The sequence below is a fragment of the Ammodytes marinus genome (genome assembly GCF_949987685.1).
Source record: "Ammodytes marinus genome assembly, chromosome: 6".
Taxonomy (NCBI): domain Eukaryota; kingdom Metazoa; phylum Chordata; class Actinopteri; order Uranoscopiformes; family Ammodytidae; genus Ammodytes; species Ammodytes marinus.
Genome location: NC_137235.1, coordinates 6853445 through 6870102, shown reverse-complemented (window position 1 = coordinate 6870102; position 16658 = coordinate 6853445). Strand labels below are relative to the sequence as shown.

General features: G+C 40.5%; 1 protein-coding gene across 1 annotated transcript in view; it reads left to right on the top strand.

The window, feature by feature from the left end:
* The window catches only part of prom1b (prominin 1 b), a gene marked incomplete at both ends in the record, with an annotated part of 23441 nt that extends 8473 nt beyond the window's left edge, over window positions 1-14968 (top strand). Inside the window, 22 exons of the mRNA XM_080030017.1 lie at window positions 1-106; window positions 2035-2155; window positions 2277-2340; window positions 2485-2574; window positions 3436-3653; window positions 3754-3828; window positions 3976-4039; window positions 4416-4575; window positions 4777-4929; window positions 5655-5778; window positions 6029-6132; window positions 6501-6585; window positions 6690-6836; window positions 7217-7288; window positions 8349-8441; window positions 8889-8906; window positions 9075-9128; window positions 9553-9633; window positions 9968-10036; window positions 10174-10263; window positions 12749-12864; window positions 14947-14968. The exon at window positions 1-106 is cut by the window's left edge and continues 100 nt beyond it. Of these exons, the coding sequence (XP_079886143.1) occupies window positions 1-106; window positions 2035-2155; window positions 2277-2340; window positions 2485-2574; window positions 3436-3653; window positions 3754-3828; window positions 3976-4039; window positions 4416-4575; window positions 4777-4929; window positions 5655-5778; window positions 6029-6132; window positions 6501-6585; window positions 6690-6836; window positions 7217-7288; window positions 8349-8441; window positions 8889-8906; window positions 9075-9128; window positions 9553-9633; window positions 9968-10036; window positions 10174-10263; window positions 12749-12864; window positions 14947-14968 (2126 nt within the window). The remainder of the gene's footprint in view (window positions 107-2034; window positions 2156-2276; window positions 2341-2484; window positions 2575-3435; window positions 3654-3753; window positions 3829-3975; window positions 4040-4415; window positions 4576-4776; window positions 4930-5654; window positions 5779-6028; window positions 6133-6500; window positions 6586-6689; window positions 6837-7216; window positions 7289-8348; window positions 8442-8888; window positions 8907-9074; window positions 9129-9552; window positions 9634-9967; window positions 10037-10173; window positions 10264-12748; window positions 12865-14946) is intronic.
* Window positions 14969-16658: the final 1690 nt, after the last annotated feature.

Below are 16658 nucleotides of genomic sequence, written 5' to 3'. Positions count from 1 at the left end.
GCTGTGACAACTGTGGAGGGGAGATGCACCAGAGACAGAGGAAGAACGTGGACTGTACCAGGGGATTCTACACCGCGTCGCTCATAGCCACATCCATATTCTTCGTGTGAGTCAACATCTTCTTCTTCTCTCATTGTTGTCGCGTGTATCATCACTATGAGGATTAGTTTTGCCTTTTCAATGCGAGAAATTAAAAGGTATTATTAGAGTGATTATGTTCTCAATGTGTGCATCCCCAATTTCTGCATTTGGATAGGGTGTTGGAAAATGTGAGACAGTAGTTCAGTCTTATATTGCTGCAGGATGATATACAAGTTATTTAGGCAATAGCCCAACATGGGTATATTTTCAGATTTACAACAGAAACAGGAGCATATCTTGAAGGGTGCCATAATGTAAGACAGATTACAATTGAGCAATGGATTGGAGTCAGAAAAATCCTATTTTTTAATTCCACACATTGTTCTTCCTTGTCAAATCCTGGTGCCTACATTACCCACAATGCAATACCAGCAGTTTAGGGGGAGATTCAGGTGTGTTATGCTAGTAGCCGCTAGCCTTGAGAATGGATGATGAGCAGGATACAGAGTTTTGGTAACCCCACTTCTCTTTAAATCCACATCACCAGTTGCTACTTGTAAATGTGTAAAATCTGCAGACTTCCCCTTTAACAACATCTGCTCACAGTCGGGCTGGAACATGTGTGTAGTTGAGCTGCTGTGGAGGAGACAGGTGCACAGTCTGCGAAATCTGATCCAAACTCTGCAGGACAGTTAGGTGTTACTGATATCACTTGGCTGACTGTGAGAGGCCTCTGTGTCTGAATGAGAGCTTTCACATCACACACACGCACGCACACACACACACACACACACACACGCACGCACGCACACAGACACACACACACACACACACACACACACACACACACACACACACACACACACACACACGTATATAAAGCACTTTGTGGCCATTTGGAGAAGAGGAGATTATCTGAACATGGTTTATTATTATGAGTCTTTTATAATCTCACACAGAAGATTCTCTCTCTTTCTCCGACTACGGACATTCAGTCAAATCTTTGCTTGAAACTCAGCAGAGCAAAAGAGAAAAAAGGTACAGAAAATATGTTTAAAGTAAAAGCTTTAAAATTAAGTGATTCTGACCATATGTTCTGCAAATTCGGGAATAATACTGAGTCAAAATGCCACTGCAACAAGTAACACAGCTGAAAGTTTGCATCTCATCAGCCGACTTTCTGTGTAATTTGCCTGATTTTGGAGAAAGGGTGGTGGATGCCTTACAAAATAATTTTATGCTTAGAGGGAGTTGAGATGTTGACTTTCAACAAATTTCTAATTCTCACAGTTAAAAAACAAAGGACCTTGTCTTGTCACTGCTCACAATCAAAGTGTTATTTTTCATTTCATTTTCATTTAGCTTTTATTTATCCTCGAGAGACCAATTGAGGGGTGACCCTCATTTTCAATGACGTCGAGTTATCTGATGGTGGTCTGAGGAATGCAACACTGATGAAAAAAAAATACTATAACACATAATTGACTTCCTTCATTGCTTCATAATATACTACCCAGTCAACATTTGGTATCGACTCTGTGAGTTGAATGTAATGATTCCACTACCTGATAACAATTTGGTTTCAGTTCTAAAATAACAAGCAGAGAGAAAGACAGGCAGAGAAGAAATCCACATTTAAAGGAGATGGAGATATAATGAATAAACAGACTTCTCAACATCTAGTGGAGTAGTGTGACTTTGCAGGCTGGTCACACATGTCAGCGAATCCTCAGTGAGTGACTTTCTGAAGCGCATGCAGCAGAAATATATCTTAATGTAGCCATGCTGCTATCTGCTGGTGAATACTGGTCACTGCATTTCTTTACTCTACTAATCCTATCGGTGTGTGTGTGTGTGTGTGTGTGTGTGTGTGTGTGTGTGTGTGTGTGTGTGTGTGTGTGTGTGTGTGTGTGTGTGTGTATGTGTGTATGTGTGTGTGTGTTTGTTTCTCAGTGTGGGACTATGTATTGCATATGCTGGGAACCATAACATCAGCACCCAGATAAAGAGCACTCGGCGGTTAATCAACACCAACATGAGAGACCTGAAGACATTTGCTAACAACACACCTGCGGTATGACCTCACACGCACACACACACACACACACACACACACTCACACACACACACACACATACTGTCCCATGTGATTTTTTTGTATTGCTCTAATGTGCTATGTGTGTTTTCTGTTGCAGCAAGTTGATTACCTGACCGCCCAGTACACCACGGCAAAGAACAAAGTCCTGTCAGACCTCGACAGTACGTTAACATCAGACTATTTACATGCACTATTTGCAGCCTAATGTCTCTCACTTTGTTTGCATGTCGTTTACTGTTGTTACCTATAAAATCCACGAGAACTATGGCCTTAACTGTAAATGTTCTTTCTGTGTTCCCTGACAGACATTGGGCCTTTGCTGGGTGGGAGGATCCAAAGTCAGCTGGAGAAAGAAGTGGTTCCCTCACTGGACACTGCCCTGCGTATGGCAGGAGGTAACACACTCTATGTTTATTAGCGTTTAAAACGACGACCAGTTCAAACTGTCGAGATGCTGCACTAACTTTATGCTGCTGGTTCTGTTACCACATCTGATATTTATTTATGAAAGTGAAGGATAAAGCTCTTTGGTCTTGGACCATCTTTGTGATGAGCTAAAAATACAAACGTTAATGTTTTGAGTTACACACGTTGCTCAAAGATACAAAAACCAAAGTCAATTCTATTGTTTCATTTTAAATGCAAAATGATTTACTTTTTCATGTTAAATGTTACAATGAACTTAGATTATAAAGCACTCCTTATTTCGCTGAACTGAAAATCAAATTGATCTACTGTAAATTGTTGCTACACATTGGGTGATTCAACATGATTCTTCACTTGCAGTTTCCTTTTGCTTTCATTAGTACACAATCCTGGTCCATTCTCTAACGTTCCTCTTTTCTGTTTCGATTTCCTCACGTTTCTTTTTATCTAAAGCAAAAGTTGAGAATGCCATCAAAGGTAATGCGAGCTGACCTGGAATCTGTTTCAGTGTCCTGTGACTCAGTGGATCCCTGGTGTTACAAATACTAAAGAACCTGATCCTGGACCACTGTTGTGCCCCCTGTTAAAAGTCCCCTATTGTGGTTTTCCTTTGTGAATTGTTGATCTGTTGTCAGTGTAGTAGTCGGTGTATGTGTTATATTCTGGGGTAGTGCTGTGGTTGTTTGCATTGTGAACATACTGTATATTAAAGGTGCAGTGCGTTAAGTTTGACAATATAGAATAACACACAATTGTTATTGAGTATAGTAGAGAGTAGAGTTTTGTTGAGAAATTGCTAACTTTTCATGCTGTTAACCTCTCCACTGTAGCCATGCGGGAGACCAAAGAGGCCCTAGAGAACGTCAGCACGTCATTGGAGGTTCTTCAAGAGGGGACGGGGAAACTCCAGGCCAGCCTAACTGATGAGCGCGCCTCTCTGTCCAACACCCTGTCTGACCCGGCCTGCACTAACGGAGCTGTGTCCCCCACCTGTAACACCATCCGCTCAACTCTGGCCCGGCTCGGAATCAACGCCGACTTCTCCAATGTAACGACAAACTAAAGATTGTCTAGAAGGTTCATAAACAACATTGTTTAATTGCCAGCAGCAGTATCTCCATATTAACTCAATTCCAACCTCTTTCCAGCTCCCAAATGTGAATCATGCCCTGGCCAATGTCGACAACGTCCTGAAAACAGACCTCAGCAACATTGTACAAAAGGTCAGTGTGTGCCCTACAGCTCATCCACACCCTCCTGTTCATCTGGTCACTGATCTTTCTCACTCAATGCTTTTATTTAAACAAAACCAGATAAAATGGATATCTTTCTCCTAAATCGTCTTTTTCTCTCTTACGTTCCACCTCCAGGGTTACTCGTCCTTTAACGATACACCAACACTGGTTAAAGAACAAACTAAAAACATTGTCACAGGTACACAAGTGTGTGTGTGTGTGTGTGTGTGTGTGTGTGTGTGTGTGTGTGTGTTTGTGTGTGTGTCTGTGTGTGTGTCTGTGTGTGTACTGTATGTATGTGTATTTAGTTTCTACTACCCTTTTCAAATGATATAATATTGAGTTTGACTGTAGTACTTCTCTTTCATATTTGTTCTTCTTTCACTTTCATCTGCGTTCATATGAACAGCGCTACCTCGTAAGTCCTGCTTTTTCCTTTTTCACTTTCTGTGAGACCCTCCATACTTTTCTAAATTGTGTCACCTCTGAGTTGACCAGCCTTCTAGTCCATTTATTTAAATGGGAAATGCACTTATTCACATTTCTTTCAATTGTTTTGTTTGTCTTCTTTATAGGAGTTAAAGGCATGCTGGATAAGATTGGAATGGAGATCATCGGCTTCTCCAAGATGTTCCCGATCGAACCTTCTCTGGCCAACTTCACCATTTTCCTCAACGATGGACAGAAAAACATTGAGTCATATTACCCACAGATTGACCAGATGGATTTCTACAGGTTTGTGCACATGTGTGTGTTTGTATGTGTACACGAACACAAGAACATCCCAAAAAATTGGGCCCACACAACTGTTACTGCGTAAAAAAGCTTACGTTTGCTCAAGTTCCTCATACCAACTTAAGTGTGTGTGTGTGTGTGTGTGTGTGTGTGTGTGTGTGTGTGTGTGTGTGTGTGTGTGTGTGTGTGTGTGTGCTGCAGGTGGATTGGCTGTGTTTCAGTGCTCTGTATGGTCGTCCTGGTCTTGGCCTTTAACGTCCTGGGACTGCTGTGTGGATCCTGTGGCTACGACAAGCAAGCTTCACCAACGACCCGCGGCTGCCTGTCAAACACCGGCGGAAACCTGCTGATGGCGTATGTAACAAAGACAACATGCCCACACTGTATAGTTCATAGGGAATCATTTCAGACATAGACTAGACCTTTCCCCACAGGAGACATTTTGACTTGTGAAACAGGTGTAACTCATTACAATAATGTAATCCATTTAAGTGACACTGCATTTTGTGTAAAACCTTATTTGATCTGTTCGAAGTTGCTCAGCTGATTCCAAGAGACAAAAAGTAGATGTTTGAACGCCTCTTTAATCTCTCCACTAACTATTTAACCATGTACTACAATTGGATCTACTTCAAACTTTAATGAATCTCACCTTAGTTGCAGTTGCATACTGTAACACAAATTATACGGACTGAATACATTTAAGCTAATGTTTAGTTTTATACACCATAAGGCCCCACAACCATTTTAGCTAATGTTTTAGATGGTACTTTTTCAGATTCAGATTCATTTATTTATCCAAATGTGTTACAGTCTATCCCATCCATTAAGATAAAGTAAACAAATACAAAACTACCGACAGCCTACCAGTTACTGTAAAGTGAGCCAGCCACTTACAACTGGATCCTGAATGTTGTTTAATTAGAGAACTGGAGCAAACATCTTGTAAAAGATGATGGAAAGTAATAACCAATCAGAGGCAAGGCAAGGCACAATTCAGACAAAAGGCCATTCAAAGGGCTTTACAGTTGTCAGAGACTATAAGATAACTAATGTCTCTGTGTATCTTGCTCTGTCAGTGGGGTGGGCTTCTCTTTCATCTTTGCCTGGGCGCTGATGGCCATGGTGACCACCTTGTTTGTTGTCGGTGGCAACGTAGAGAAGCTGGTGTGTGAGCCGCTGGCTAACCGACAGCTGTTCAAGGTACGCAATGCAAACGCCAACTTCCTAAATGATTGAAATGTCATTCTCATCTTGACATCTCTCTGTGTTTATCTTGGAGAGAGTTTCATCTGATTGGGTCAGGCTTATGTAATGCAAACTGTGTGACTATGCTGATGAATATGCGTGTGTGTGTGTGTGTGTGTGTGTGTGTGTGTGTGTGTGTGTGTGTGTGTGTGTGTGTGTGTGTGTGTGTGTGTGTGTGTGTGTGTGTGTGTGTGTGTGTGTGTAGATCATAGACACGCCATTCCTGGTTCATCCTGCCAAGAAGAACTTCCTTCCTGGGATGCTGTTTCAGAATCCGAACATTGACTTGACTTTGGGAGCCATGTTGAGGTAACAAGCCACCAGCTTTCACTGTACATACTGTATATAGCCAGCACTTCTGTTTTATTTTAACTGACTTTCAGCCTGGACTTAATGTATTTGCAAATAAAAGATTGTTTACTTAGTTGTTTCCTTCTCCAAGATGACATTGTTAACTGCAATTGATGAAAAGATTTCCTGCTAAGAAAAGTGGTTATTATCTCTTAAAGTAACAGATAAATGGAAACTTAATAAATGTATTATCAGTTTTTATTGTTCAAGAAAAACACTATACTATAAATAATTCACGCTGTTTTAAGGATTAAAACCAAACGATAATAATATTGAGCCTTATAAATACACTGGCTGTGTGTGACTATACTGTATTTATCTCGTAGGGAGTGCCGCGAGAACAACGGCCTGTACTACGCTCTGCAGCTGGAGACCATGTTCAATATTAACTCTTTCCTCAACAGAACCGTGGTAAGAGATTTTGTAGGAAATGCTAAAAATAATCCGGTGGAGCGCTAGATGAATGACATCCTGGTAGGCCTAATGTGTGTTTGTCTATGTGTGTATCTCAACAGTACAACAGGGACCTGGCCAAAGTGTTTGATGGTGTTAAGGTGGACCTGCAGGACATCACACTGCTGGAGGCGGAAGGCAGAGACAGCCTTATCAACTTCGCCAACTCTGGAGTCGGAGAAATCAACTTTGAAGCTTTCTTAACCGAGGTGATCTGAGTGTGTGTGCGTCTCTGTGTGTGTACAGTGCTTTTATCTTATCTTCCATATGGGGACAAAAAGCAGATCCCTACATGGGAAACCATTTATTTATCTCTAAAGACTTTGTTGTTTATAAGTGACTGTTCCTACTTTAAATAAACGCAGCTGTTGTACTTTAAGTTGAACTGTTTTGATGTGAAATCAAATTTGAAAAGATGCTATCATTTGTTAGTAAGTCTGATAAAAAGAGAACAATTTTTTGGCTTGTTCTAATTCACATTATGCCTCGAAAAGACCAAATGCTGACTGTAAACTTGATGCAAATTGAGAGTATCTAAAACTAGATAATCCAGTTGTATTGAGTGTATGTCTTTGTTCTGTTGTTTTAGGTGAATAAGGGAGTCACTCTGGTGGACCTCTTGTCCTTCTCTACAGACCTGGAGGCTCAGGCCGACCAACTGGTGAGTTTCATCTGTTACTGTAGCAACAAATAAAGACAATGGCAAATGCAAAAATCCTTAAGAAATGTGAATATAAGGATGTTGGCTTTGAATTACTATTATAGATGGTTTTGAGGTTAACCATACTATAGTGTGATGTGCAAGTTACACTTAAAAAATCCTAGTAAGTAAGTAAGAAGTATCCTAGAGTAAGTTGACTAAGATGGGTTTTTATATGTGATGGGTTTTTTTTTAAATAGAGAGACAGTTTCAGGGATCTGTGACATTTAGCGTTTCCATTCAACGTCAACTTACACTGCTAAAGTCTTGCTAGCTGGTGTTCATCACTAAATCATCTACATCTTTCCTTTCCTTTTAAAGTGTTGATTTTTTTCATTTGGATCCAGGAAGTTGACTTTAGACATTTTGGTCCTATTTTTTTACTCTTTTGCGTCTTTATCTTTTCTCAAACCAAAACAGTTTCAAGTTCTTTGGCTGTAATATAACGAGTCTTTAACAATTATAAACATATGTTTTGTTAATTATAATTAATATTGATTTACTTGTTGTAGATTGAAGAACTGAGATATAAAATATTCTTAAACCAACACGTCCAAAACATACAGTTGGACAGGCTCACTGGAATATTATTTAGCTTCATGCTCAGTGATCGGGCTTGTTGGTGAGAACAAGCTGCCCATTCACCTTGGACACACACACACAAGCTATTACACACACACACACACACACACACACAAGCTAACACACACACACACACACACACACACACACACACACATTTATGGCACATGCATAGTACATGGCACAGGAAATGTGTTACTTAAAAGCACATGGGACATGCCACAAAGGGATATGTGTGAGAAGATATCTCTGAGAAAGTAAAAACTTATGAACCATTAAGTTAATAATCCTTACCTAATTATCCTAAATATTTGCATCATCTATAATATTGTGCGGACTCAATTATGTGCAGCTGTGACAAACTGCTGTATCTTCTGCTGTGTGTGTGTGTGTGTGTGTGTGTGTGTGTGTGTGTGTGTGTTTGTTTGTTTGTTTACAGCCGCGTGGGGCTCTGGAGAACGCACTGAAAGGACATGCCAGCAGTATCAGAAGTATTCACAGAGAACAGGTGGTGCCTATGGAGCAAGCAATGGTAAATCACCTCTCACCGACCACACAAACTCTCACATCACTGATACCGCACACATATAAACACACACTTCATAAATGTGCACGAGAAGTTACACACAGTACAGTACCTCTCCTATGTCCAAAAATGGACCTAAGAGCTGGTACAATTGTATGCAGCATCTTGGAACATTTTGTATTGGGATTTTCTCAGATTCATTTGAAGACTTATTGTAACATGTGATATAGATAAGTGCTGATTGTATGCAACAAAAAAAGCATACAAAGATGTTTATTGCTTGCAAACTTACACACAAAGTTCAATAATCTGTTCACAAGTTTTAGAACATTGGAAAATACATCGTAAGCCCATATTAAAGGCAACAGGCATACAGTTATATTACTAAACATGTGTAAGCAGCTCAGCTAAACTTTCCTTCTTTTCTATTTTACTTCCGTTAAACGGTGACAGAAATATGTCAAAGCGCGGGTAAGCTGCTGTTGGAACACAGCAATGTCGATATCGTTCTTTGTCCGTGTTTGTTGTGGCAGTGTTGTACAATGTTGTGACAGTGACGTGACACTATAGAGCATTCATTGATGACTATTTTCAATGTTAATTCTGCTTGGTTTGGTAACAGTTTGTCTTCTCACACAGAGTACTCTGAGTCAGAGTATCAAGCAACTGCAGAGGATGTCAAACGACCTGCCGGTGAGTAAAAAAGAACCTACATACATAATAAACTATAATAGCATTGAACAACCATCGTTTATTAAAGCTTATTCAAGTTGTGTGATTTCACACTTGCTATTGATCAAAATCACCATCATTCCAAAGACAACACAAGATAACTAATCACAAAAAACGTTAGGATTTATTCAAAGGTCACGTCTTATTCTAGGTTTTGTGCAACAACTACCAGCCATCTGCATTAAGTAAAACCATGTTAAACTGTTTTCTTCCAAATGTGCACCAAACAAATTGACAGGACTGTTACATGCGGTAGATAAAATAAATTATAATATACTGTTACGCTGTTGCGTAATAGCACACAGAAATAGATTGAACAAAGTCTGCCAATCAAACTCTGCAGAAATCATACTAAACACAGTATCTAAATCTCTTTTTCTTGTAGGTCAAGGTCACGAATATCCTGAGTGCCATCGATGCAGTGGAGTACCTCATCACCCATAACGCCTCCCATGTGATAAAACAGGTAAAGAGAATATTACAGCAAGTAACATTATATGAGCAATACGGAACTGTGCACATGTGCAAACCATTTTCATTCAATCAGATGTTTTAGATGGTATTTTCTCAGCTCAGTCCAGAGGCTCCATCTTCTCTGATTTAATCAAGATGTTTTAAATAACCACATCAAACCTTAGTAACCTGAGCGGAAACAGCCAAGATAATCTTACTGGACTGTTTAAAATCACTCAGTATTTCATCACACCAAAGGAGTCCACATTTAGGAAGGAATACGAGCATCTTTAGAGAAAAAAACTGAAATGGTTTGCTCACATGTTTTCTTGTCTGTTGGTGTGCAGGAAACAAAGAACTACGTAGAGAGCTTGGTGGGATACTTCAGACAGTACACACAATGGGTTAAAGTCTCGGTGAGTACACTACCAGTTTTTTATATTGTTAATCATCAAGTTCTGGTAACGTTTAACACCATGCACAAATACACTGTCTTCTATACTTTTGTGTGGGTATATATATACTTTATGTGTGTATCTTTTCCCCCCCACAGTTGAATGTAGAAGTGGCCCAGTGTAAACCCATCAGTAACCTGGTGGACAGCATGGAGATAGTAGCGTGCAGCTTCATCGTGGACTCCGTGGTAAGGCCCCAGTACACTGTGTATAGGGGAAATGCTGCTGAGATGTTCTGATTCATTCCACAGCTGCATGTACCGTGCATGTTCCCACCATGTGTCTGGAAATAAACGAGTCTTTGACGGTTTGTGGTGCTCTGGGTTTAAGGGAGAGTAGAGGACTGTGGAGTCATTCAGCTCCATATGAGAACAGCATGTTCTCGTACATACTCACTCGCTCACACACACTAAGATGAGACAGACTCTGTTTTGAGGCATGGGGCGGGGGGAGTTACACACACATAGATTACCCTCTGTTTCAACTCCAGCCCCCAGGAGTGTTTTGAAGTTACCTATTTACATATCAGCTATAGAGAGTTAGGTGAGTGCTCAAACAAGCCTCAGCCTGTGGTCAATATAAACAGAGAGTGTATATATCACTGCCCGCGGCCACTATACTGTATGTGCTGCACGTGTGTACACACGCACACGTTTTTCTATTTAAATGTTCTCCCCCTGTTTGTGCCTGTTAATGTTTACATTTCTCATGCTTCAATGTGTATGTGCCTTTGTAGAGTTCTTTTCACTATCGGTTTATCTGTTCACTACTTATTAATCGACTAATGATTTCAACACAGAGAGGATTGAGTGTGAAAGGGACATAAGGTTAAAGGTGAAGTAAGCGATTTATTTATGTTAATAAAAGTGTTAATTCGCTCTTTATTCATACAGTGATCACTTACATAGTGTGCGCGTTTCATAAAGCCGATCTCTCAGTCACCCGCTCTGCATGTAATCGGCAAATAAATTTTTCGGGGATCCCGAAACTGATATCCAGTCACAAGAGAAAACGCTACAAACCGGCACCCGTCTTACTGCCGGTGCACGCGCGCAGAGCAACACTTGTGTGAATGTTTATGTGTCTACAATGGCGGAGCATGTAAAAATCCTTCCCAATGTCTGTTTTGATGGTTTTTATCATGTTTTATCACATTTACCTATCTGAGATGATGCTAGCTAACTTGCTGCTTGAATACCGCAGTGCATTAATGTGGTGACGTGGGGACGAGGGAGGGGACCGCTAACTGCAGTCAGTGACAGGAAGTTAGCTAAACTGACCATTCCGCTTACTGAACCTTTAAAGGCACTACGAGTAAGTCGGCACGTTGGCGACACCTTTGAACAAAAGCGGTAGTATTATTACGACGCCAGCTGTCGTGAAGCTGTTTGCTTGCTCGTGCAGGGCTGCAAGATTCAAATAATCAGGAAGCAATATGGTGCGTGTCCGTGTGTGGACTCATTTCGGCTCGGTGAGAGTGGTGGTGACACAGCATCTACTAATGCCAGTAAGTGCTAAACACTCCTGATTGCAATGAGTTGATGCATTGTCACCTCTCACGGAGCTGAACGAGTCTTTAGTAGGCTACCGCTCATTCATTTAGGAGTAAACACTGCAGTCTAGGTTCACTCCGTGAAATTGTGTAGGCCTATACGTTGCTTGGCAACGCCCTCCCACCCGCCTATCACTCTCCCTTTTTTGCTTTTCTTCATTGCATTTTCTTTTTTTGCTTTGATGGTTCAGCCCCGTTATCAATTATGACGACAAATAACTGTCTCAAACAAGGCTCCCGCTCCCCTTCTAGGGTGACCAGATCGCATTTCCATTACTTTTCACACGTCCCGCAAATTGAGACGTTGTCCCGCATTGTTATTGAAAGTGAGCCCCCCTTTTTAAATGCGTGTTTTATAATCTGGTAGCCTATATATCCGATAGCTGTGTGGAGACAGCAGTCTGTGAGTGTGCGTCTCTCCGTTTGTCTCTGTGTGTGTGTATCGCACTGTCGGGGGGCTGCTGGGCTCAGTGGCTCTGTGAAGGTGCTGCCTGCTTCGGCATTTCCTTTCTGTTACTTCAAAATAAAAGCCAACTCACGTTTGTCAAGTGAAATGCTTATGTGAAGCCAGTGAAATGCTTTTAATGTGAAGCCGCAGCCTTAACTCTATTTGTTTAACAGTAGCTAACTTAACTGCTGCGCGCTGATCTAAAGATAGTGTTTTTTAATATAGAAAGCCGTGTCTCTGGCATTACCGGTGGTGACACGAGTTTATTTTGCTAAAGAAAACGGCACTTTGTCCCGCACAAACGTAGTCTTTGTCCCACATCTGGTGAATTGGGATCTGGTCTCCCTATCCCCTTCCCTCACCTGGAGCCATAGGCTTCTCAAATCGCGTTCCTGCGCCACACTGAAATCTGCGACCAATGCGGATATGTGACCATAGAGCATGCACGCGTGAACCGAAAATCGGACTGGGTGTACGACCAGATCAAATGCAGTAATAAAAACTATATAAAAACGTCTTTCTTTGCACTGATGGACTTGTTTGCTGTTAAAGGTAATTTATGATTATGAGAGGAAACATGAGGCTGTTTAAAAGATATTTAAAAGTTACTCGTTGCCGCTTTAAGTGGAGAAATATGTGAAAAAAATAACAATTGTAAACGTGTTTTTTTCAGAACACATTCTGGTTTGGTCTGGGAGGCTGCTGCGTCCTTCTGATCCCCAGTATGATCTTCTCCGTCAAACTGGCCAAGTATTACAGAAGGATGGACACAGAGGACGTCTTTGAGGAGTGAGTCCACATTATGTACTGTACATACTGTGTAGAATGAGACAGAAATTATGTTAGTTTTGATCATCCCACATTTTCTGAATCTTTCATGTAGATCAAAAAGAAATTAATCAACGATTTTCTTTTTCTTTCTCTCCGTCATTATTCCTTTCCATGACCGTGGGTTCTCCTTATATTTTTCTCCTGGTGTTACATCCGCTCTCTGTCTTTCCAGCACTACTTACCCGTGGCTTGTTGCACTTTGATGCTTGTCCACTATTCGCGTATCTTTTCGTCCTCTTCCACGGGCACAATCACTCTTTGGTATGGGACACCTTGGCTTTGGATCTCTTCTTCTTGTTTCATACTTTTCACTATTCAAAAATCACCAGCCCGGCCTCTTTCCCCTTTGCATGGATCATTCATTCCGCCATCTTCTCCCTCTGACGATCAGTCCGATTCTTCTTCCCATTGTCTCTCTCACCTGTGCACCCCTTGCTCTTGTGTTGCAGTCTGGGTAATACAGGTAATCATGGTGAACGAGTGTGCGATCTCCGTGGAGACCTCGCTGTGGTCAGGTACGAGCAGTGTCTCTGCTTGCTAGTGCCGCGGTGTTAATTGGTGGAGGGTATGTTTCGCAGTCTGTAGGGATGTAGGAGTCTTCAGACATTTCACCACAAGTTTATAAGAAATTCCCCCATATGCATGTTTGTGTGTGTGTGTGTGTGTGTGTGTGTGTGTGTGTGTGTGTGTGTGTTTGTGTATGTGTTTGTGTGTATGTATGTGTGTGTACCAGTGTCTCTCCCTATTATGACACTCTGACCCGGTTCCCTCGAGCCTCAGCTCCCCCGAGCTACTGCGCCGACTGGTGACACAAAGCAACTCTTCCATGAGGTACCGATTTTCAGTTATAACTTTCCACTAACGCTCTTCTAACCACAACTAAAACCTTCCGAGAAACCACCAGCCATTTAATCACCACCATACTTACTTCACCCAGGATTCCTTTCTTCTTTATGGCTTTTTATGGTCTTAGAATTTTGAAAGCATCTACAAATGATAATGCAAATGAATGTGCATTTCCATCCACTGCTGTTATGCGATTCTTAGTGGTTCGTCATGATAAGCAGGAGGCAAATCAGATTATACAGTCAACCATTGTACAAATAGATGATGTGCCTAAATGAGTGCCCGTCAAAAAACAACATGGAACAAATAATGGAAATATGGCGTTTCATGTATTCATTTGATAAACTCGCCGCAATGTTTTGTAGTCAAAAGTCTCTTTCCATTTTGCCTTAATCCATATACCAACGTTTCCACTGAAGCAACGTGTCAAAATAGTTGACAAGATTTCTTTACATTTCCAGTGTTTACTTTACACTCAAAACCCACCCAGGGTTTCTTCTGCTTTTCCACTTCATTCTTCATTCATCAACCGTTGTCTCTTCTAACCAACCCGGTGTCCATTTTAACATCAGGACGCAACAAGGATAAATTACTAATGATGGATTAGGTAAAGCTGTTGACCTCGTATACACCTGTCACGTGTCCTGCCTCCCAAATGTGTTAAGATGTGACGGACTGTTGGGTTTGTTTGTCCTTGGATTTCTGTCAACTTGTGCTGCTGTAAAAAAGATATCTGAAATTGTGACAAATTACATAGATCTTTATATAATTCAAATGGTTTAAGCTGAGGTGTGATCACATCAGTTATCCATCAACTTACTTGAACTCTGAAAGAAAGATGATCCTGGTAGCTTTGTGCTCACTCTTGAACTTGAACATAGGAACGTAGTGTTTTAAATGGTATAAACTTGTTTGAATGGGGTATGAAATGTTTTATTATTGCAGGACATGGTTTGATCTTTTGAATCTTTTTTTTCCTTTGTCACATGCTGTTACCTTTTGTAGTACATGTGTATTCATTGTTTGCTCTATAATTTTTTAATTTGATCACAAAAAAGGTATGACAGTTTTCCAGTCAGACTAAAAAGGGTTCTACTAATACTTATTTGCCCTTGATTCAAACTAACAGGCTGGCTTTTCTGTAGATCTTGAGCAAAGGTAAACTCCCTGATACCATTTTCTCTTTTTCCACAGCGGACAAGAGGGCTGGAACTGATACTTCCCTCGTTGTAAGATCTCATCTGTCTACTCTTTTATATACAGTCTACGGTCTTCTCCTAACAACAAATAAAAAACACATTGTCAGACATTGCTTGTTATTTCTGACATGGCCTCTCTCGTTCCTAGGATCTTTGGACATTCCAGCCTTCCTATTCAGATCATGTAACACTTCCAAGTACCAAAGGGAAGAACAACAACAGTCAGGAGCTCTGTGGTGATGCCGTCCCAACCCCCCCGGTACCTTTTTAAGCCATTTGACAAAGAACCCTGATGCTGTTATTACTGATACACACACCAGCATCCATTTACAGCAGCACCACAGCAGTTCTTCCAGTGTATCATACTGTACATTTTCAGCCAGCAGAGCAATGTTTTACCTGTAGGGAATACAATTTGTTTGTACGTACATGATCAGTTTTAACACGGTGTACATTTTTTACGCTTTCAAAACTTTTGAAAGTTTTATATATTTTTGTTAACATCTGTTTTATAACATGTCTGTAGTTTTTTTTTTTTTTTTTTTGCAGAAGTAGGTCTTTTCTTTGCTTTGTGAAACTTTATAACGTAGCTTGAATCTTTTTGACTCAGAAGTTGTAGCGACCGGGGAATAGCTCAACATTTTGGGAAATACATTTATTCGCTTCTTGGTCAGGAGTTAAATGAGAAGACCCTGCTTTTGTGTCTTTCACTTTAGGCAGCAACCAGTTAGCTCGGTTGTGTTAGGGGAGCAAGAGTCGACGGCCATGTTAGCAGTTGTGCTTGAGCTAAATGCTTACATCAGCATGCTAACAAGTTTACAATGACAATGACAAATAATCAGAAAAATGTGTTTCCCACTGGGAAAATTCAAGTTGGAACCAGTACTTGCAAAGTCGGCCAAATGTATGTTTTATAACATACATTATAAATGTTAATTTATTCATAAACATAGCAAACGAAAGTCAATGTTTGGTTGACGGTATGAAACGTTTTATTTATTCACATATTGCATATACATTTTTTAACTGTAATATGGTGTTTAAGGTTGTAACCGTTTGGTCCACGAAGAGTGGCCTGGATTATATTTAAAACTTATTTATTGGCATTAACCCTGATACAAAGTCAGGCAAAGCATTATTTTAATGGTAACTTTGTAATATAAATCTTTCAACTGAAAATTATTTCAGCATAGGCTACTTAAACATTATTTCATCATACTTTTATATTCACATGAATCCTCAGTCACTATGCACACTTCATAGAGTCGTTTTTGGCCTTTGGTTTTTGTACAGATTTCAAGAGTTCGTACTGTATGTGCATTTTGTTCCCTTTGCTCAGAGCCAGGCTAACTGTTTTTTACCATAGCCACTTCTTGTGCTAAGCTAATCATCTGTAGGCCGTAGCTTCATGTTTAACATACAGACAGCAGAGTCCTTCTAGTCTTCTCAGCTAACTCTCAGCAAGAAAATGAAGAAGGGTATTTCCCAAAATATCAACCTGTTCCCTTTAACACTAAAGGAGAAAACTGTCAGTTTGGTTTGCTCCTACTTTTCTAAATCATGAAGAGATGAGTTCAATCTGTTCCATTTCTACTACAAGAGGCAAAGTGTTACTCGCTATTCAACACGCACATAAGCTATGTTGACATACCCTAACAAGGTTTTAAGATGGCTATCGAACAAAATATTGTGTCTTGGCATTTTTTT